Source organism: Danio rerio, chromosome 24, assembly GCF_049306965.1.
Source record: "Danio rerio strain Tuebingen ecotype United States chromosome 24, GRCz12tu, whole genome shotgun sequence".
Lineage (NCBI taxonomy): Eukaryota > Metazoa > Chordata > Actinopteri > Cypriniformes > Danionidae > Danio > Danio rerio.
This window is the reverse complement of record NC_133199.1, coordinates 2,523,438-2,546,944: the sequence shown is the minus strand read 5'-3', so window position 1 is coordinate 2,546,944 and position 23,507 is coordinate 2,523,438. Positions and strand designations below refer to the sequence as shown.

General features: G+C 35.3%; 2 protein-coding genes across 5 annotated transcripts in view; one reads left to right on the top strand and one right to left on the bottom strand.

Annotated features, from left to right (window-relative positions):
- Positions 1 to 23,349, bottom strand: part of f13a1a.2 (coagulation factor XIII, A1 polypeptide a, tandem duplicate 2) — a 56,386-nt gene extending 33,037 nt beyond the window's left edge. The window contains exon 1 of one of the 2 annotated variants that reach the window (XM_681557.10): positions 23,260 to 23,349. The gene's annotated coding sequence lies outside the window, so the exon portion shown is untranslated. Of the gene's footprint in view, positions 1 to 2,338; positions 2,593 to 23,259 lie in introns of those variants that run through there. The other variant, XM_073941368.1, reaches the window with a different exon arrangement.
- rreb1a (ras responsive element binding protein 1a) overlaps positions 7,033 to 23,507 on the top strand; it is a 103,734-nt gene continuing 87,259 nt past the window's right edge. For 2 of the 3 annotated variants that reach the window (XM_002666582.8, XM_005162477.6), the window contains exon 1: positions 7,033 to 7,294. In XM_002666582.8, the coding sequence (XP_002666628.3) occupies positions 7,255 to 7,294 (40 nt within the window). In that variant the 5' untranslated portion in view covers positions 7,033 to 7,254. Of the gene's footprint in view, positions 7,295 to 11,703; positions 11,880 to 23,507 lie in introns of those variants that run through there. The other variant, XM_073941367.1, reaches the window with a different exon arrangement.

The window sequence follows — 23,507 nt, the reverse complement described above, 5'->3', positions numbered from 1 at the left end:
ATTGCTTAATACACACAGAATGTACAGCAATACACACAATAAAAGAATTAAAGGATTAAAATGTTACAAAAATTATTATTATTATTATTATTATTATTATTATTGTTATTATTCTTCATGACGATCTTATAATTATTAACAGTGTTATTTATTATCTGTATATTTATAATTGTTTTAATAAACAAAAGTTTAGATTTGTCCACCTGTGGGGTTTTGGAGACGTCTGCATCACCATATAAGAAGAGGAAGTGTGTTTGGATATAACTGACCACACTTCATTATTATTGTTCATTTATTCCTTTGCTGGAGATTAAAACTGAATTTAGAAATAGTTTTGAAACTAATCTTTGCTCTTAGCAAATTAAATTAAACATGTGGGCTAATGGATGTCTTCAGTAGAGTGAGTACAACACTTTTTCCTTACTCCACCAAAGTAAAGGAGTAAAGAGTAAAAGTACAGTAAAGAGGCTGAATGGAGGAGGCTCGTTCTTTATCCTCGCGCTGCAGATGCTCTGTTTAACTGTTTTCTCTCTAGTGAAGCGTTCAGTTTTTCCTCTTACACAGTCGACATGTAAATAGCAAATGCGTCATGGTGCGACACAACTGACTTTTAAAGGGAATGGGAGATGAAACTCTGATTGGTTTAATGCATGTTATGCTCAAAGCGAACTCATAAAGAGAATAAGCACAACCCTGTTAGACTATGCACCGGGGCTCAAAGTGTCTGTTACAACTTGCCCGGTAGGTGGGGTAACTAGTAACATTTTGACTCCTGGCACTTTTGGCTATACTGCACAGAAACCATAGGGCCGGCGATCATATTTTCAATGCTCATTTGTTGGAGAGGCTTGTGCGGTGTTGTTTAAAATAAGGTTTGTCTGACCCTATTACTTTGTTCATCATTGGCCACAACCAAAAAGTGTTACTTCGTGCCCTGCTCTCTCCTAACCATTGACCTCCCTCTGTTTTCCTACTGTGAAAGTCAATGGCTTCAAGGTTTCGTCTTTCATCAAAATTTCTTCTTTAGTCTTTGATAGAGGTCGATGCGGTGGCGCAGTGGGTAGAGCTGTCATCTCACAGCAAGAAGGTCACTGGTTTGAGCCTAGGCTGGGCCAGTTGGCATGTGTGGAGGCGTGGGATTCCTCCGGGTGCTCCGGTTTCCCCCACAGTCCAAACCCATGCGCTATAGGGGAATTGGCGCTAAAGTTAAATTGTCCATAGTGTATGTGTGTGAATGGGAGTGTATGGGTGTTTCCCAGTGATGGATTGCAGCATAAAACATATGCTGGATAAGTTGGCAGTTCATTCCACTGGGGTAACCACAGATTAATAAAGGGGCTAAGCCAAAAAGAAAATGAATGAATGAATGGTGTTTGATAGAAAACAGAAATCACAAAGGTTTAAAACTACATGATGGAGAAGAAATAAAGTATATTTTGAGTGAACTATCGCTTGAGGATTTGGTCATTTTCACCACTAAAAGGACCCGGCATCATTTAGATCGCCTTTATGTCTTTTTGGTCATTAAACTGTATAAATTCCTCCATCATGTTGACTATGTAGGGATGATAAAGTGCTGTGATGGAGTGCAGTGTGGGATGGCTCTGCTCTGCGCTGCTGAGGTCTTCTTTCAGCTTCGTTCACAGAGGATAAAGGAAACCTTTTGTTGCCGTGAAAGGTTGTTCCCTAGTAACAGGGTTGCATTCGGAAGCCTAGGTAACGGTCAATAAATAACATCACTCTCAAGTTTCGGCTAGTTTGGAGATGGAGGTCTCACTGCATCTTGTCTTACTTTGTGCACTAGATTTGTAGAGCGTTCAGGAAAAGCAAGCTGTGGATGAACCAGACTGTAATACTTTAATAGTTGACTTTATTTGACTTTTTTTGGAGGTGCTCTGTAACAAAAATGCATCGCTTGAACACACTTGAAGCAAACTTAGGGAGGAAATGATGAACTGCTCAAACCTGTTATTCATTGACTTGAATAGAACACAGAAACTCCTCAAAGCCCCTTAAAGGGACAGTTCACACACATAGAGAAATTAAGATTCTGACATCCTCCAAACCGGTTTGAGTTTCTTTCTTCTGTTGAACACAAAGGAAGATTTGCTGAAGAGATTTGAGAATAACTGCAATTCACCTCCATGGTATTTTTGTAAAAAATGTCTGTAAATTAGCAGTTTTCTTGTATTTTGTGATTCATTTGTTAGTTTTCCCCATTTATTTATGTTTTGAATTGTGTTATGAGAGCATGATCTTTCCTCCTGCAACTTTTTAACTTTGAAAAGTTTAAAAAAGTGACTTGTATGAACATTTTGAAGAGTTTAAAGTGACTTACTGTTGAGTGACGTGGTGTCGCAGTGGATAGCATGTTCGCCTCACAGCAAGAAAGTCAGTGGTTTGAGCCTCGGCTGGGTCAGTTGGTGTTTCTGTGTGGAGTTTGTATGTTCTCCTGGTATTCGCGTAAGGTTTCCTCTGGGTGCTCCAGTTTCCCCCACAAGTCCAAATATGTGTGGTACAGGTGAATTGGGTAAGCTAAAATTGTCCCAAGTGAATGTGTGTGTGAGTGAGTGTGTGTGGATGTTTCCCAGTGATGGGTTGCAGCTGAAAGGGCATTCTGTGACGACCCCAGATTAATAATGAGACTAAGGCGAAAAGAAAATGAATGAATGAATGATCTATTGTCTGTGTTGATGTTGTATTTTGCGCTACAAATACCTTGTAATGAACATGGGGTGAGCAAAATCATTTATTTCAAAAGGAAAAACAAGATTATTTTGCTTAGCCCAGTGGCTGTTGTAAGGAAAATCTAAAAAAAACTTTCATTTTATTTCATAAAACAAGACAATATTGTTTTCTCATCTAGAAAAAGCTTGTAGATTTAAGAGTTTTTAGATATTTGGACTAGAAACAAGACAAAAACTCTAGTAAGAAAAGCAATGTAGCACCGTGGTTCTGTGAGATATGACATTTCAATCCCCTTTATGCCCAGATATGTTGTTGAATCGCAGTAAAACTCAACTTACTCTAGTAATTTTTAATAAATGCAGTGGATTCGGACACCCCTTATTGCTTTTGCGCCATGCGCTTTAGACTTATTTTTTACTTTTCCCCATTTATTTAAGTTTTGAATTGCGTTATGGGAGCATGATCTTTCCTCCTGCAACTTTTTAACTTTGAGAAGTAAAAAAAGTGACTTTTATGAACATTTTTTATAGTTTAAAGAGATCTATTGTCTGAGTTGGTGTTGTATATTACGCTATAAAAGTCTTGTAATAAACATGGGGTGAGCAAAATAATACTATTTCAAAATTAAAAACAACACTTATTTACTGGTTTAAACATCTTAAATTGGTCCCCCTGCTAGTGAAAAGGCAGCTGGAGATCTGTTGTTTTTCCTGCAGTTCAAAATTAACGTCGAATTTTAACAGTCGGGTTTGATCCACTGAATTTTTGGAAGCAATTTTTTGAACTGAATTGAATATTGAATTTTGAATATTGAATATGAATTATTGAATTTTAAAGTATAAAAACGTGTTTGAAATATTTTAAGTTGAGATAAACACATTTTTAATAAACAGATGTGTTAAATTTCAGCACTTAAAATTACAAACCCTGGCAATACAAGTCATTAAAATGCAAGCAGTTGTTAATTCAGTGTATTATTTTTTCAGTTTGTGCTTTTCGATAAGCTTTTTATTTCAATACTTTTGGCGTTGATTTTGTTCCATAAGTGGTTAAAACAATTTATATGGGCTAATTTAAAAGAAACAAATTAAACATTACTATCATTAATTCGTTGGTTTAAATTCAACCCATACAAATAGTTTGCAACCAGTTTAGTTTGTAAAATTCATATTTTTTGCAGTTGTATTTATGTAATTTTAATACATGCAGTTGTCTGTTTCTGATTTGTAATACATGCAATCATATGTATGTCATTTTTGAAACATGCAGTTGTATGTTTGTGACTTTAATACAGTCTTATGTCATTTTTAATGCATGCAGTTGTAAGTATTTCACCTTTAATACATGCTGTTGTATGTTTGTAGCCTAATATATGCAGTAGTATGTCAGTTTTAAAGCATGCAGCTGTTTGTTGGTAACTTTAAAACATGCAGTCATATGTACACAAAAAAAAATCATTAGTTTTACTACACATTTTTAGGGTAAGTGGTTGCAAACTATTTATATGGGCTGAATTTCATCAAACAAATTAAGTTGAACATCTCTCCATTTACTTTGTTTGGTAAAATAAGCCCATATAAATAGTTTGCAACCACTCACCTTAATACAACAGGTAAATTGGATTAATCATTTTTAAAAACACACAGTTGTATTCATGTAATTTTGAATACATGCAGTTGTATGTTTCTCATTTGTAATACATGCAATCGTATGTATGTAGCTTTTTAAACATGTAGTTGTATGTACTTAACCGGCAATAGTTTTTAAAATATTTTTAATACAGCCATTTTAATACATGCACTAATAACCCAGCTGATATGGGACGTTTGTGTGATCAGAATTGATCAGTATGACTGATAAAGTGCTGAGTGTTTCAGTTGTAATACCCAGCATGCGTCTGCTGGCGGCTCTCGGCGGGGGCAGGTTTGTCCAGTCTAATCAGCCTGAGCTGGAGGAAGGGAGGCTCTCATGTCCTGCTATCAGCACCAGGTGGAATTTGCAGCTTTAGCCACCGGCAACAAACAAAACCTCATGCTTGATCAATCCCCATCATTGAACTCAAGTTCATCATCTAAAGATAAATGGCATATATATTTCTCAGTTTAACCTGCTGCATGCCTGACTCAGAACGGTCTCTCAAATTGTTTAATTTTAAAGACTTTTTAATTTGTTTATTACACTGAAAACATTATTTGTTAGATTTATTGAATGTATTCAGGTGAGTGGTTGCAAATTAATTATATAGGCTGAATTTAAACCAACAGATTAAATGTTGTAAAGTTCAACTTTATTTGTTTAAATTCAGCCCATATTAATTGTTCGCAACCACTTACCTTTTGAAAATGTAGTAAATGCAAATCATAATTTTTTTTTTATCAGTGTATTAGCAGCTTTATGGAAAATAAAGTCATGTTTATGCTTTAAAATAATTGCTTTTTTTTCGTTTGTTTGTTTTTTTGGACTTTAATTTGCATTGGTTTCCAGTATTTTATTTGTGTGGTTTAAGATTTAGTTTGTCATGTAGGAAGTATAAAGGTCAACTAAACATATGTATTATGTTATATTTTAATTATGTTATTATTGTTGGTATTTTGTTGTATTTGTGAATTTCTAATAACATGGGATAGGGTTAGTCTTGTTAAACTGTGTAAATCATCATTATCGTCATTGTTATCATCATCATATCATACATTTAAGCATTATTTATTTGTCTTTTTAAGTCAGTAAAAGCCTTTTATGATCTTTTTTTGTTTTAAAATATTTTATATTTGGTTTACTTAACATTAAATAATAATAATTATATATATATATATATATATATATATATATATATATATATGTATATAATTTATTTTAACTCAGATTTACGCTAAAACAGCATTCAAAACATGGAGTTTTGCAGAATGACCAAAAAAGTATTTTCTTATCAAATGTACTGCAGTAATCTCTGGTTAATTTACAACAACAATAAAATATTAAATACAGAGCACATGGCACTTACGACTTTCCTTTTGTATATATTTTATTCAAACTTTATAATGTGATGTTAATATTTGATAAATAATTTAGTGAATCTTCCAAAGTCGTTAACGTTAATTAAGATTAATATTTATTTATTTATTCATACATAAATCTAACTTTATTTTACATTAATTGGGCCTGCAAATAAATTTTGCCTTTAATATGTGATGTTAATGTTTAATTAGTATTTTAGTGTATCTTCCAAAGTCAACGTTAACTAAGATGAATATTTATTTATGCATTCATAAACGCATGCAAATTTTGCATTTAATATTAGATACTAATATTTGAATAATATTTAATTGAGACAACATTAATGATTATTTATTTATTTATTGTTTATTTATTTATTTATTTATACATACACGTCTATCTTCATTTTACATTCATTGGGCCTGCATGCTAATTTTGCCCTTCATATGTGATGTTACTATTTGATTTGTGGTATTTGATTAGTTCCAAAGTCAACGTTAATTAAGATTAATATTTATTTTTTTGTTTGTTTAACCTGTCTAACCTGATTTTACATTCATTGGGCCTGCATAACAATTTTGCCTTTATTATGTGATGTTAATAATTGCTTAATAATTTAGTGAGCCAGCATTAATTAATATGAATATTTATTTATTTATTTATTTATTTATCTATTTATCTTTTTGTTTATATACACGTCTAACTTCATCTCACATTCAATGCGTCTGCATGCAAATTTTGCCTTTAATATGAGATGTTAATATTTGATTAATTTTGTGAGTTTTTCTAAGTCAACTTTAATTTAGATGATTATTTATTTATTATTAACATTATTTTGTTATATTTTTATTTAATTTATGCACACGTCTAACATCTATTTTTGTACATTCAATGTGTCTGCATGCAAATTTTGCCTTTAATATGAGATGTTAATATTTGATTATTAATTTAGTGAGTATTTCTAAGTCAACTTTAATTAGGATGATTATTTATTTATTTATTTATTATTATTATTTTGTTATATTTTTATTTATTTATGCACACGTCTAACAACTTTTTGTTTTTACATTCATTGGGCCTGCATGCATATTTTGCCTTTACTTTAGGAAAAAGCACTCTCAGTGGCCACGTGACATGAAGTCGGTGCAGAAAGATGCCGTTTTCTAACAGTTTTGAGGATGTTTGTGAGTTTAGTGCTCGGGATGCTTGCGCGCGGCTGCAGCTTCAGTAACGCGCGTCCCCTTGGAGACTAGAAGAGCAACACGTGACCCTGCGCCTTACTTATCAGCTTTAGAGGAGAGAGAGAGAGAGAGAGAGAGAGAGAGAGAGAGAGAGAGAGAGAGAGAGAGAGAGAGAGACGCAGTGGGAGGAAAACGAAATAAGCGTTTTCCTCTCTCCTCCCTAAAGCATCTCGGCGTGGGGGAATCTGGAGAGTGGGCAACTCAAACGCAAAGTTGACGAACTTTGCACATCTTTTACAAACGCCATTTTGATTCCTCTCCGGAACAACTTTTGCAGCTTCTTTCTTTTCTTTTTTTTTCTTTCTCTCTCATCATCACCATCATCATCATCATGTCTCGGCGAAAGCAACCCAACCCCAACAAAGTCAAACGTAAGTTACTCTGCTCTGCTTTAAACTCTCTCTCGGGCCTGCTGTTGTGTTATGAAGTGTTTATTTGATGTGTTTGTTGTGTTGGAGTCAGTGGGAAAGTTAACGCGGAGTAAAAGGACACTTTTTTTCCCAAACTTCAGCTTCCTCGTTGCGCGAGACCTGATGCTCACGCGCACAGCCCAAACCTGCCCTAAACAGCGCTGTTTCCTTCGGACATTGGGCTATTTCGGTGCACACAACTTTATGTTCGTGTTCAGTAACTTTTTAGAGCTGTATAATACTTGTTGCGTGTGGTGATGGGGTTGAAAGTGTGCGTCTGTTAGCTAGCGTTAAGCTAACGCGCTGCTGTCGCGCGGAGCATCACATCTCGCGTGCACTTTGATCGCTGTTTCTGCCACGCTTCGAGCAACCATCGAAATGGTGTTTTCTGTTGTTTCACATACTTTTGTGTGTGTGTTGTTGTTTGTTTGTCCCACTTCGACAACAACCTGTTGCGTCACGAAGTTTGTTTATCTCTTTAAGGATGGCCTACGAAAGCGTTCAGGTAGTTGTTGAGGTAATTTGAGTAAGTTAACGAACTGTCGGTTCGCTTTTGCGTCGAACGCGTCGTTTTAACGTGACTAGTTAAGTCGCGCATCACCAAACAAACGCTTTAGCTGCTTTATATGAAGTTTATGACTGTTTCTGCTAGTTTTATTGTAAGTTTGTGCTTGTGAACTGAAGGAATGGATGAGTCCGCTCGGTCTCTCGGGAGACGGCAGCAGGGCTCGCGCCGGGGAGATAATGGTTGCTAGGCATTTTGTGTTCCGTCTCTTTTCCGCCCCTCCTCGGTGAGGCAGAAACTTTAGGACAGCCGAAGGTAAACGTGGCAAACTCACAAGCCACATTTTCGGCATCCTCCATCGTGCCTTTTCACGTTCTTTGTTGTTATGTTGTCATAAAATATTATTATTAGGCTATATAAACAATAACAGGGCCTTGACGTCTGGTAAACGCATACCTGACACATACTATCCCATGTTTTGTAAGTAATACTGCTCAATTACTATAAAATTGCATAAGTTTTTGGACAAATTTGTGCATTTATTTGATTTCTAGCAGTGTGTGTACTTCCAATGGAGTTGGAAATATTGTAATTATTAGTTTTGAGTAGATAAAGAGCTAGTAATGATGATGATGGTTGTTGTTGGGTTATGATCTATAATATATTATATCATTCATTCATTTTCGGCTTAGTCCGTTTTTTAATCAGGGGTCGCCACAACAGAATGAACCTCTAACTTATCCAGCATATGTTTTACACAGCTGATGCCCTTCCAGCTGCAACCCAACACCAGGAAACACTCATACACGCTCATTCACACTCACACAGTTTAGCTTATTCAATTCTATTCTATAACTATTATTTATAATTGATGGTAATGTATATCTGTTCTCAATATATGGAGATCAATGATTGAAGAGCAAGACTATAGTAGTGTTTATCTCTGACTTACAGTGTCAATTGGACCTGGGATCATTGTTAAAGTTGGATTTAGGATGTTGTTGTTTAGGATGTTAGGATGCAAGTTTTTAAATTGTTTTATCTATGACAGGGCCTGCAAATATACAAACTTTGGGTGTAAATGTTTGAAAATGACACTTATGTTTAAGTTATTAAAACTGTGATGTCATGTGCAGTCTATAGGTGGCAAGAGTACTAGGCATGGGCTTGGATAAGATTCTGATGGTATGATAACCTTGGATAAAAATATCACGGTTTTACGATGTTGTTATGTTCTCTTAAAGTTTGGGTAAAAAACAAACTCTTTTTTTTCCCCCTTTGAGCACAGTATATTTTATTTTGAGAAACTTTTAACATATTTTGAAACAGTCGCTGTCATTGAACAAACATGTCAGCCTAAATAATTCTAATGAATCACTGACTTTTGCTGCCTTCATTAGGTTCTACAAATTCATTACAATTTAAAACAGCATCTTGGATAACTTTTCTGCTGAAGATACTGTTGTCCTAAAAAACAAAATGTAATAAAAATACCTTACATAATACCGTAGGAATGTTATAGCAGAACAGTTTGGAAAATTTAAAAACCTTGACTTTATTTAACCGCGGTATACCCTTAAAAACCGCAACCCAAAAAACAAAACAATGGAGGGATGTTTGAGCAACTAATGGCCTGGCATGCATAATACAGCATTTTTAACCACTTTTACAGTGTTTACAAGCGCTGTTACGCTGTCAACTCTACACAAAACACAAATGAATAAGAAAAACATTTAAAAGTATATGATTTTATTTTTTAAATCACCCATAGGTGGCATATGTTGAACAAAACCTATCATTGAGTATTTTTTACATGGACACCAATAATCCGATTTAAAAACGATTAAGACAATACTCCGATTAAGAGTCGAGTATGTAAACAGCGATTTTTTTTCATCAATCCCATTAAGTTAATCAAACTAAACAGAAAAGGAATTAAGACTTGGAGTAGACCTGTTTTAGTGGCATCATTTTAGTGCAGTACAGACATGTAAACGCCTAAAACTATTAACGTCGTGTGGAATTTTTGCTGCTTTTAGCTACTGGATAGTCTACACACACGCAGCTGTTTGACACCATTCAAAAAGCAACTCATGTAAACACCTTAATCATATTATTGTCTTATTCAGATTAAGGCAAGTAATTCAATTACTGTTGTCCATGCGAACGTAGTCATTCATTTCAATGCATCTTTGAGTCAAGTAACATGTAAACAACTAAAACCAACTGTATGATTAATGTTGTACAATAGTCAACATTTGGATCAATATGTTTTTTTAATTGTCTTAAGACAAGAATGTGTGTCGTTAAAAAGATTCAGGACCGCTTATGGAAGATACCGATCCACTTCAAATGTTGACTACTGTATATACACTTTCTATAATATAAACTCCACTCCAGGTTTTCCGTTTTGCACTCCAGCTGCTCTGACTATCAAAAAACCTGTTCTATGCTCCACGCTTCTATCCGACTCTGTTTTGGAGTGGATTGGTACAGATAATAAAGTCCCAGCACTGCTTTACACTAGATGACCCCAAGTAGTTTTGTGCTCATGGCGAATAAAGATGCATCCTCTTCTTTCTTTGGCCTCTTTTAAAGGCAGGGAGGAGAGGACGGATCTGGATGAGCAGTTCACATTCCATTACGAAATTCAACACTGTAGACGAGCAGAGTCTAGAGCTGTAGCAATGCACTGTCACTACACCGACATCGGGCCTTCCCTCCATCTCTAAATATAAGCTCTTATGTGATGTCCTAAAATAAAAGCCCCACCTGCGTTTTAAGATGAAACTTTAAAACTACTATTTTATATATCAAGCGCATTTCCCTCAAATCAGTGATGTTAAAGGTGTTAAAGATGTTAATTAGAGTTTAGTGTTAGTATAAATAAATTTTTAGGATATCTATAAGCTAGTGTGCTCCTCAACATTGAATTTTGTTATTGTTTTGGAGCACACTAGCTTATAAATATCCTAAAAACTATTAATAATTACATGTTTATATCCGTTTTATATCTTCTAAATGTGAATTGTCACCGTTTTGATGATATAACTGATATAAACATGTTAAGCTTGTAGTTCGTCACTTCTGCCTAAATGGATCAACGGTTTTATCCACGTAGCCTCATACTTCAGTTTCTCATTAAATCCTCTGACCAATCAAATACTCTCTAGTGTCTGACATGCCCCGCCCCCTTCAAGACGCTTCTCAATTGCTTTTCATTTCATGCACTTGAGTTCAACCTCTCTCACTGGCAGAGCGGTGATGATATAAAATATGATAGGCTGTTTTTTAAAAAGAGGGAGGAGCTACATTACCCCCACCCCCTCTCCATGTTTCGATTGAGATTACGTCAACCAATGAAGAAAAATGCTCATTTCGAAGCACTTCACGGGACCTTTAAAGGGATAGTTCACCCAAAAATGAAATTGTATTCACTATTTACTCTTCATCAAGTGGTTTTAAACCTCTTTGAGTTTCTTTAAAGGGATAGTTCACCTAAAAATTAAATTGTATTCATTATTTACTCTTCATCAAGTGGTTTTAAACCTCCTATGAGTTTCTTTAAAGATATAGTTCACCCAAAAATGAAATTGTATTCACTATTTACTCTCCATCAAGTGGTTTGAGTTTCTTTAAAGGGATAGTTCACCCAAAATGAAAATGTGTTCACCATTTACCCTCCGTCAAGTGGTTTTAAACCTTTATGAGTTTCTTCAGTCTGTTTATTTTATGTTTGAAGAAAGCTAAAACAACTGCAATCAATTACTTCCATAGTAGGCAAAACAAACACTATGGAAGTCAATGGTTACAAGTTTTCGATATACTTCAATGTACTTATTTTGTGTTCAAGAGAAGAAAGAAAGTCAAACAGGTTAGGAGCAAGTAAAGAGAGAGTGAATGATAACAGAATTGTGAGTTTTGGGTGAACTATCCCTTTAATGTTTAGCAGAGAACGGCCATGTTATGAATAGGACCTTGCAGTCAATGTTAAGAGATCAGCTTGATGATGTTGTGGCTAAAGGAGGAGGATGTTTCCATGTAAGTTTTGTTTGTTTCCTCTTTGGCTGAGGCTAATAGGAAAGTTTGCAGTCGTTGTTATTAATTTTGATTTTTAAAGGTACATATTCAAGACTTTCTCAAGTATGGAGCAGAAGTTAACCTTGTTTTATTCTTTGCTAAATTTAAGTGTACTGAATAAGATCTCCAAACAGATGCTGAACTTGGAGGGAAGTTTTTAGAACTTTATTTTAGTTCCTCTTGAATCAAATTCCATGATGTGGAAGTGTGAATTTGTGCATCCTGTGTTTTGCATTGGCTGTTTGTAAATGCTCTTAATTATTTCATTCAGTATGTGTAGTTTGAACACTTGAAGATCTAATGTCCGGTCCCTCTTGGGATGTTTAAGGCCTAATTAAAAGTATATCACCCTCCCTCGGCCCTCTGTGAGTGTCCTGGGTATTGACATTATCTAAATTTATTACAGTAATTCCCAAGATACCAACACAGCAGGCCTCGGTCGCGGCGGCCAGATGATAAACACTTTACGGCGCTGCTTTGCATCAATGACCTCCTTAGATTTTCTTATCAATTCACAATTTTTTTTTTCCAACCTCTGATAGTTAGTGTTGAATGCTTTGTAAATAATTGATCTCAGATTTAATTTGCATGGAGTAGATATGAAATATCACGTTGACATGCCTACCAAGATTAAGCAGTGGTTTATCCATACTTAATCCATTCAAGATGTTTTTCTGTGCATCAAATTGTTGGAGATGAAGGCCCATTTGCCACCTGCTATTAGACAAGTTTCCCGTGATCTAGTCACCAGTGGTCAGTCAAGACTCGCATTACCATTTCCACCTGCTATTATAATGCAGATTTAGTTGAGACTCTGCCCTTTTATTTCAACACACTCTGCATCACTGCTTTATGGGATTGCTCAGTGCTGTGGATGAATGATATTAAATGATTGAACCCATGTTGACATTATAGTGAAGAATTAGTGTGCTAACTGTGTATTACCTCTTTTAATTATTATCTATCTGTCTGTCCTCTGTCTGTCCGTCCGTCCATCCATCTATCTGCCTGCCTACCGTTTTATCGTTTCACTGTTTTATCATTCTACCTACCATTCTATCAACTTATTGTTTTATCGTTCTACCATTTTATCGTTTATCAATTGTTCTACTGTTTTTATCATATATCTATTGTTCTACTATTTTATCAGTTATCTATCGTTCTATTATTTTATCGTTCTACCATTTTATAGTTTATCTATTGTTCTGCTATTTTATTATTTATCTATCGTTCTGCTGTTTTATTGTTCATCTATTGTTTTATCGTTCTACCGTTTTATTGTTTATCTATCGTTCTATTGTTTTATTGTTTTACTATTTTATTGTTCTACGAATCTTTCTACCGTTTATCATTCTATCTACCCTTTTACCAACATATGGTTATACTGTTTTATTGTTCTACCGTTTTATTATTCTTTCTATCGTTTTATTGTTCTATCTATGCATCTATCATTCTACCATTTTATTTTTCTTCCGTTTTATCGCTCTTTCGTTTTATTGTTCTATCTATCACTCCATCTATTGTTCTACCGTTTTATCGATACACCGTTTTATTGTTCTATCTATCACTCCATCTATTGTTCTACCGTTTTATTGATATACCGTTTTATTGTTCTATCTATCACTCCATCTATTGTTCTACCGTTTTATTGATATACCGTTTTATTGTTCTATCTATCACTCCATCTATTGTTCTACCGTTTTATTGATATACCGTTTTATTGTTCTATCTATCACTCCATCTATTGTTCTACCGTTTTATCGATACACCGTTTTATTGTTCTATCTATCATTCCATCTATTGTTCTACCGTTTTATCGATACACCGTTTTATTGTTCTATCTATCATTCCATCTATTGTTCTACCATTTTATCGATACACCGTTTTATTGTTCTATCTATCACTCCATCTATTGTTCTACCGTTTTATTGATATACCGTTTTATTGTTCTATCTATCACTCCATCTATTGTTCTACCGTTTTATTGATATACCGTTTTATTGTTCTATCTATCACTCCATCTATTGTTCTACCGTTTTATTGATATACCGTTTTATTGTTCTATCTATCACTCCATCTATTGTTCTACCGTTTTATCGATACACCGTTTTATTGTTCTATCTATCATTCCATCTATTGTTCTACCGTTTTATCGATACACCGTTTTATTGTTCTATCTATCATTCCATCTATTGTTCTACCATTTTATCGATACACCGTTTTATTGTTTTATCTATCATTCCATCTATTGTTCTACCGTTTTATTGACATACCGTTTTATTGTTCTATCTATCGTTCCATCTATTGTTCTACCGTTTTATTGTTCTATCTATCGTTCCATCTATTGTTCTACCGTTTTATCGGTACACCGTTTTATTGTTCTATCTATCGTTCCATCTATTGTTCTACCGTTTTATTGATTTACCGTTTTATTGTTCTATCTATCATTCCATCTATTGTTCTACCATTTTATCAGATTACTGTTTTATTGTTCTACCACTTTAGCCTTCTTGCTATCATTTTATTGTTCTACCGTTTTATTGCTCTATCCAGCTATCGTTCCACTCTTTTATAGTTCTACCATTTTAACGTTTCATTTATTATTCTACCGTTTTATCGATCATCTATCTATCTATCTATCTACCTATCTATCTATCTATCTATCTATCTATCTATCTATCTATCTATCTATCTATCTATATCTTTCTATCATTTTATTGTTCTACCACTTTAACGTTCTAGCTATCATTCTACTGTTTTATCGTTCTACTGTTTTAACGTTTTATCTATCGTTCTACCATTTTATCATTCTACCACTTTATCGTTCTATCGATCATTCTACCTATCTATTGTTTTACCATTTTAATAATCTGCCTATTGCTGTACTGTTTTATCTATCTATCTGTCTATCTGTCTGTCTGTCTGTCTGTCTGTCTATCTATTTCATTAAATCTGTGAAAGCAGTCTGATAAAATGTGGTTTTATCTTAGGGACGTGTTTGAAAGGGGTCAAGTTTAAAACCATTGAGATGACATTAACACCTGTATTTAATGTCATCCGCTTGTGAGTGAGTTGTCGTTAACGCATCTTAATACCGTAGCCCTAGTGAGACCTTGCAAATGTGCAATAAGTGGTTGGTGGGGGTTTTTCTGATGGAAAAGGACCTGCTTTTGGCCTTAGGGCATGATGGGTTGGCCCTTTGGCTCCCAGGCTATATTTAACCTGCCTTTTTTAGATAAGATTATATTCCATCCCTCCGCTGGGTGTATAGCGGAGGCAGGGACACTGCGGGGGATCAGCATAGGTGGAATGAGAGATGGAGGAATATGAGCCTTAAGGTGCATTTGGAGTTTTAACCCCAGATTGGGTGTTTAGCCATAAATAAAAGGAAGACTAGTATATACACAACTTTAGCATGGGAAGTGGTGTATGCACATTATTGCCCCTGTTTTGTGTGTATGCCACATTTATATACATTTAAATAATTATTAGTAATATAATATTAAGACCTCTGGTTGTTTTAGGTGGTTTGTTGTATCAGAGCACAGAGTAAACGGGTGTTATTAAAAACAGTGGTGTATTTCAGAGAGACACAGTCATGCTTCTGTCTGGACATCCCAACAAGAATAGTGTTGGGTCTGCTGACACTTTAGCCCCAGCTATATTTGTGGACAGCCTGGTTGAAGTCCCTCACCGTCTATAGTTTGCTAAAGCAGCCAAAAGAATGCAGACATCTCATGAATGCTGCTCTGCCTCCTCCTCAACCGTGGCTCATTATTGTTAACAGGCTAGATGTGTCAAATATGAGATTGAAGTCTTAACCTCAAAAATTCAACCGATCCTCTCTGTGATTGCAGGAGATTGTTGTCATGGCCCACACAGGCTGCACTTATCTTTGGCTGTGAAAGCATGAAAACATGTTTGGTTCAGAAACAGGGAGTCTGCTGTTCTGAAGCAGTCACAGTGGATGTAGTACAGCAATTTAAAAGCCTCACCAATAAGTAATGAACTTATAATTCATCGACTTAAATGACTTAATGATAAAACTCCCTAGCAATCTTATAACGAGACTTAAAAAGAGTGTTTATGTGACACTATTTCAACAAAATGTCAACTTCTTATGAATTTTAACCATTCACTTTAACGAGAACTGTGTTTTTAAGGCCCAAAAATGGGATTGAAGAGTAGAATGGCTTATGAAAGTGGGTTTAAAGTGCAAAAACTGTTGACGTGTAAACTACAAAAATTAATTATCATGTGCATACATATCACCAACCTGATTTCACCTAGTAGGATATGCTTCTGGATTAACATCTACGTTGATCCTGGAACCACATTCCAATCAGCCAATCAGAATCAAGGGATATGTTTACAGTTTATGTTAAGTTTAGGCTTAAGGTTAGGTTTATGCACTTCATGGTTGTTATCCTTTGACTTTGGGAGTAATTTGCAGTTATGGTTGGGTTGGGGTAGGGAATGGCTATGGGTTACATTTTTCCAACAAAACTGATGTTCCAGGATCGCATCATACTTGGCTAAATCAAGCCATGCATATTGCATGTCCAGTCTATATGCATGTATATGTAACAGGGAGTCTGCTGTTCTGAAGCAGTCACAGTAGATGTTGTACAACAATTCAAACGGCTCACCATAAGTAGTGAACTTATAATTCAACGACTTAAATGACTTAATGATAAAACTACCTAGCAATTACATAGCAACACTTAGAGGAAGTGTTTATGTGACAATATTTCAACAAAAAATGTCAACTTTTTATGTATTTTAACCATTCACTTTAATGAGAACAGTGTTTTAAGGCCCAAAAAATGGGATTTGAGGGTAGAATGGCAAATGAAAGTGGGGTTGATGTGCAAAAACCAATGCCATGTAAACTATTAAAATTACCTATCATATGCATGCATATCGCCAACCTGATTTCACCAAGTAGGATATGTTCCTGGACTAACATCTATGTTGATCCTGGAACAACATTCTAATCAGTCAATCAGAATAAAGGGATGTGTTTACAGTATGTTAAGGCTTAAGGTTAGGTTTATGCTCTTCTACATGGTTGTTATTCAACTATTATTTGTATGGATTGCATTTTCCAACAAAGATTTTCCACGATCAACATAGATGTTAATCCTGGATCGCATCATACTTGGCAAAATCATCAAGTGCCATGCATAGGGCATGTCCAGGATGCAGTCCTTTAATCCAGGATGGTCACTTTGATTGTCGGGTATATCATGTTTATGTACCCGACATTCAAAGTGACCATCCTGGATTAAAGGTCTGTATGTGCGCAAATTCAGCAAAGTGCCAAATATTGGCCTTGTATGCATTTCTATTGTGTTTCAGTCATTTGCATGGGTTCTTATTGATGAGGATCAATTTGCTGATGTTGTCATTATTATCCACAACTTTTTAAAAATGCAAAAGAAAACTTGTAGTTACAGAACATCATAGCAACCACATTTAAAGTAGCTTGGCAACCATAAGAATGCCTTAAAGCAGAGATGCCCAAACTAGAGCCAGCGGGACAACGTTGGCTCACGGTAACCTTTGATTTGGCCCACCATCCCTTCTGAGAAGTGAGGGAGAACAATCGGGATAGTTTAGAAATATTCTTTTCATATTTAACGTAACATTTTATATGTTTGATTTTTTTTGTTAAGCTACAAAAGCTGTTTCAAATTCTGTGGTGTAAATTGTTGTTTAAAATGTACAATGCAGAGACTTTGGTGAGCAAATCAAGGCAAAGGCAGGTTCTGCTTGACTGCTGTTTTCAGTATTGAACTACAATGTGTGATCAATGTATTGTATGTTTTTAAAGCAATATGTTATATTAAAAGGTATTAAATAAAACGATTTAAAGTAATGTTTTTTATTTATCTATAAATATTATGACATGAAGAAAGAAATAACCCATGGCAACTTTAATGTAAAATAGTTTGGTATATTTATCTTTGGCCCACGACTCTCGATGATATTTGGTTTTTGGCCCTTCATACGAAAACGACTGGGCACACCCCTTCCTTAAAGGGACAGTTCACCCAAAAATGAAAGTTCTCATGCTTTACTTGTTCCAAACCCATCTCAGTTTCTTTCTTCTTCTGAACACAAAAGAAGATATACTGAAAATGTCGGAGGAAAAACAGCCATTGAATTTTATAGTATTAATATTTTTTCCCCTGTTTTTGTTCCTGGTATTGATGTCAATGACTGTTTTCCCCCAACATCCTTCAGAATATCTTGCTTTGTGTTCAACAGGAGAAAGAAATTCATATAAGTTTATAAGTTTAGGGGTGAAATGTCTCTTTAAACATGCTAGTGCTATAATAGCAAGCTTTACACTGACTGAAAACTCTGAATCCACGTGTATTGTCGGATTAATTTAAATCATTTCTATTTTCTGTTTAGCACGATCTATTTGAAGAGGTTGTTTTGTCATGCTTCTGATTGACGAGGGTCTTTCATCATAGTACAGACCCAATCATTCCTCCTGTTTACCAGTCATCAGGCTAATGAGCCATCAGGCTGAATGCATCTATTCTGGCTTTTGACGATGCCTCCTAAACACTTCTGAAACTCTGTTACAGCAGCCGCTCTTATCACCTTTCCCTGCGTCTCCCCCAAGCTGCTCCAGCCAGCAAATAAAGTTGGTATTTGCTAAGAGTTCAAAGTCTAACCCAACGGCTATCACCGATGTGAAAGAATGCCACAATGGAGGAAAGGACAGGAGTGAGAAAAGAGAGGCAGGGCAGGGAAGGAGAGCGAGAAAAAAATGGAGGAGATGAGAGGAAAGACAGGAAGTGAAACTTGCTGCTTCTCTGAGGCGGAGGGGAAAGAGATGAAGGAAGTGTTCGAACAATAGCGAGTTAGCCACACAACTGTTTTCCCTCTCTGAGATTCAGACAGCTCCATGAACAGACCTAGTAGTTTTGACACCACAAGTCATCATTTTTCCAGGCACTTTATCCTCCATGTAGTTTTTTATTTAGTTTTTTTTAAGATAACTGTTTAGAGTATATGTTAAAGTCATTGAGAAAATCAAAATTACAAGTCTTGTTTATTTAGGAAGGTTTGCATCGTTTCCCAGCAGGCACACAATGCTATAAGACGTTAATATCTGGTTAGATTTAGGTCATGACGTCAGGTGACCAAAATCAATGTCTAGCTAGGGTCTAAGGACAATGTTATTTTGATCACCAATAACAACATCAAATTACGTTGATATTTGGTAGATTTTGGGTTGTGTTGGAAAGTGACTAAAATCCAACCTCGAGCCAACATCCTAAACCAAAAACCGACATTTATTCAACAGGTATGGCAACCAAAATCTGTTGCTGGACATCATATTGGTAACGTCCACCTAACGTCAGGCTGTAACATCATTAGACGTTAATTTTTAGGTTGGACATTTCTGTTCAGTTCTGACGTTAACCCAATTTTTGTTTTCAAACAAAATGCCACATCTCTGAAATGTTGGGGCACAACCGCAATCTGATGTAATGTTGATGTCCTGTCCCTGCAGGGTTGTTACGAGTGCACTTGTGCGCATGTCTTTGTAATCCTTAAAATCCACGTGAAATCTAAATTTAAATTGCTAAAATTTTTGGTTGAACTATCTTTCCCTTTAATGATCTCCCCTCACTCTTTAGTGACATCTCTTCTCTGATTGGTGTTTACCAGCACCAGCGTAAAAAGCTGTTTAGAACATTTAGAAATCAATGGAAGTGAATGAGCAATTGACCATGTATGTGTCTCAAGTTTGGTTAAGTGATCTTATTTTGTTCAAAAGTTATAGCTACAATTAGATTTTGGCTGCCATTAGCATGCAACATGTTTGTGTAATGTCTTGCTTGATATTGGCTAAAATGTCCTATATGCATAGCTAGTGTTTTTCTCCTACCAATAAACTCCTGGTGAAAGCTTACGTCCCATTCACACACGGCATCAGCTTTAACGTTTCCCATTCACTTTGAATGGGTGACGTCAGGCGTTGCCGAACTGCATTGTGGATCCGTTGATACCACTTCAGAGGCGTTGCTCACTGCAGCAGTTGGGACTTGCTCAACTTTTCAAGCTCCGATGAAAGCATCAGCCAATCAGATCGCTGTATGCAATTTCACCAGCTCAGACAGTGGCCTATTGCTGACTAATTTCATTGGCTAACGCTGCTATGACAATCGCGTCAGCCCCAACTTCAGACACGCCCTCTTTTAAGCGATGACGCTGAAGCCCTGTGTGAATGGGGCGTAAATGTGACTTTTATACGGTTCCTTTTACAGCATCGATGTTGTGATGAAAATAAATCCATTAAATAGACTTAAGCATTAATTTAGTTGTTGAAGGGTAAACAAGATGAAAAGCTGTTTAAATGTAAGCGCCGTCAGGAGCAGCAGGCTAGCGCAGAAACTCCATTGAAAATACTTGAGTAAAATGTTTAAAGACATGGCAGAAAACAATGGAATTGAATGCAGTGCTTCTTGTAGAGACCCACTTTATATTGTAAATCAATCAGGAGGTGAAGATCACAGGCCTTAAATAGGCAATTTTGTAACGGCATACTCTAAACACACCCTATTTGACTGGAAGTCTCGAGCCTTAAAGATTGCGATGTCTGCATCCGCTCGTAGGTCAAGAATATGGCCAATAGTGTGGCTCAACTGATGCACAGCTCTTATTCTGTCTCAGTTCTCGTTTGCTCTCTCAAGCCTGAAACTCTCTCGCTCGCTCTCCCTCCCTGCCTGAAAGTCTCTCTTGCTGACTAAACAGTTTTGTCAGCTGGCAGTTGCTCGCAGGATTTGCGATCGCTTCTGGAGGCTGGGACAGGGGGAGGGGTGGTACTCACAGGCGGCACTTGTTGCTTAGCGGAGCTGGACGAGAGAGAGAGAGAGAGAGAGAAAGAATGAAAGAGAGGGAGGGAGGGAGGGAAGAAAGGGTGGAACAGACAAGACATGGGTGGTTGCAGACAGGAAAAAAGAGGCCAACAGCATCGCACAACCAGTTTCTGCATGGTTACGTGTGAGGGAGCAGGAACGCAAGCTAGGGCTGCGCGATATCTGACAAATCTGGCATTGCAATGTTTAACTTTCTGCAGTTTCATATGTTTATATATTACAGTAGGAATACAATTTCACCAAATAGCTCTATTCAAAAAATATATATATTTAGAGATTGATTGGGATATTCTTAAAACAACAAAGTAGATTAATTAGATTTACTACTTTTTTAAGGTTGTATTGGCTGAATTTAAACAAACACATTCAATTTAGTAATGGTCAACTTGATTTGTTTGTTTAAATTCAGCCCATATTAATTCTTTGCATTAAAAATGTCTAAAAAAAAATTGTAAATCCAATAAATAGTTTTTGTTAAGTGTACGAGCAAAGATAAGTACAATCGAGTAAACATAAATGTGAATTAAACAGTAAAAATTACCTAAAAAGTTTTAGGTAAAAATATGTGAAATTACACTGTAATGTAAAAAACACTGTATAGTCTTAATTTAAATAAAGCAAACATAAATATGAAATAAACATCAGTTTTTTTACCATAAATATGTAAATTAACACTGTATAGTAATGTAAAATAAAACTGTATAGTCTCAATTTAAATGAAGCAAACATAAATATGAAATAAACATCAGTTTTTTTTGCTATAAATATGTAAATTAACGCTGTATAGTAATGTAAAATAACACTGTATAATCTTATTTTAAATAGACCAAACATAAATGTGAAATAAACCATCATTTTAATGTAGAACATGTAAAATAATGCTGTATAGTAATGTAAAATAGCACTGTAATGTCACTGTAATGTTAAACTTTTGATGTAAAATAACAGTGTATCGCCTTATTTTAAATAAAGCAAACATAAATATGAATTTAACAACATTTTTGATGTAAAATAACACTGTATAGCAATGTAAAACAACACTAACATTATATAGTAATGTAATTTGTACAGATGTGAAATAAACATTTTTTATGATGTAAAATATGTAAAATTACACTGCACTGTATTTATTGTTGAATAACACCGTAATACTGTACAGTAATGTAAAATAACACTATAACACTTTATAGTAATGTAAAATAGCACTGTATTTAATGTTAAATAACACTGTAATACTGTACAGTAATGTAAAATAACACTATAACACTGTAAAGTAATGTAAAATATCACTGTATTTAATGTTAAATAACGCTGTAATACTGTACAGTAATGTAAAATAACACTATAACACTGTAAAGTAATGTAAAATAGCACTGTATTTATTGTTGAATAACACCGTAATACTGTACAGTAATGTAAAATAACACTATAACACTGTAAAGTAATGTAAAATATCACTGTATTTAATGTTAAATAACGCTGTAATACTGTACAGTAATGTAAAATAACACTATAACACTGTAAAGTAATGTAAAATAGCACTGTATTTATTGTTGAATAACACCGTAATACTGTACAGTACTGTAAAATAACACTATAACACTTTATAGTCATGTAAAATAGCACTATTTATTGTATAATAACACTGTAATACTTGTATAGTAATGTAAAATAACACTATAACAATTTATAGTCATGTTAAATAGCACTTTATTTAATGTTAAATAACACTATATAGTAATGTAAAATAACACTATAACACTGTATAATAATGTAAAATATTAATGTATAATCTTCATAGTATGAATAATTTAATACAATTCATCTTTATTAAAATTACCTTATTGTTGAAAATATCTTGTCACTTACAACAGACAACATTTACAGAACACATTCACAAAATACATAATACTTAAAGTCCTTCATGTCTCCTAACTACAGTTCTTAAAACATTTGCAAACGGTGTGATTTATTCTGCCTGAATGCTTTAAACTTTCTTTAAATGCTCACAACAGTCGCAGGCTTTCAAAACTAAGTGAAGTGATGAACTTCAGATCTCACATGTTCTGAACTGTGGCTCCCGGTCACTTATAATCCCAACTCTACGTTGCACATCCTATGAAGCGACTACTGTGGATTCACACATATATTGCACATCCCTAACACAAATGACACCGTTACACTATAATGCATGGTCTTAAATTGTGGTCGGGACGCCTTGAGTCCCAAAAAAGGCTATATTGTTGTGCAATGCATGCTCACGTCTGAGGACATGCAGACAGGCCTTTGTGTAAACAGTGCAAATCTGCTCTTCTTATGTCAGGCGCTAATCGAAAGCCAAGAAGTGTCCGTTTGCTCTCCTCTCTCTGCCACGCTGCCACTCAAAGGATAACAAATATAGCCTGCAAGGATGAGCTGCCCTAATGACATCTTACCTGGCAGCTGCAGTGCATGCTGGGAAAAGATGTAATCCTGGGATGCAGCTCAGCAAACATGACTTGTTGACCGCATCTCGAGCAGAGTCTGTTGGTGACATCGATGGTCTTTGTTGTCATTTTTTTGTGTTGCTAATTAGTAGTGCGTGTGGTGGAGATGACAACACAGTGTTGTTTACGGGATTAAATGATCGGCTTTTAGAAAGGCAAGTAAATGGAGGCAATTTGGTTTACAAAATATAGGTAAA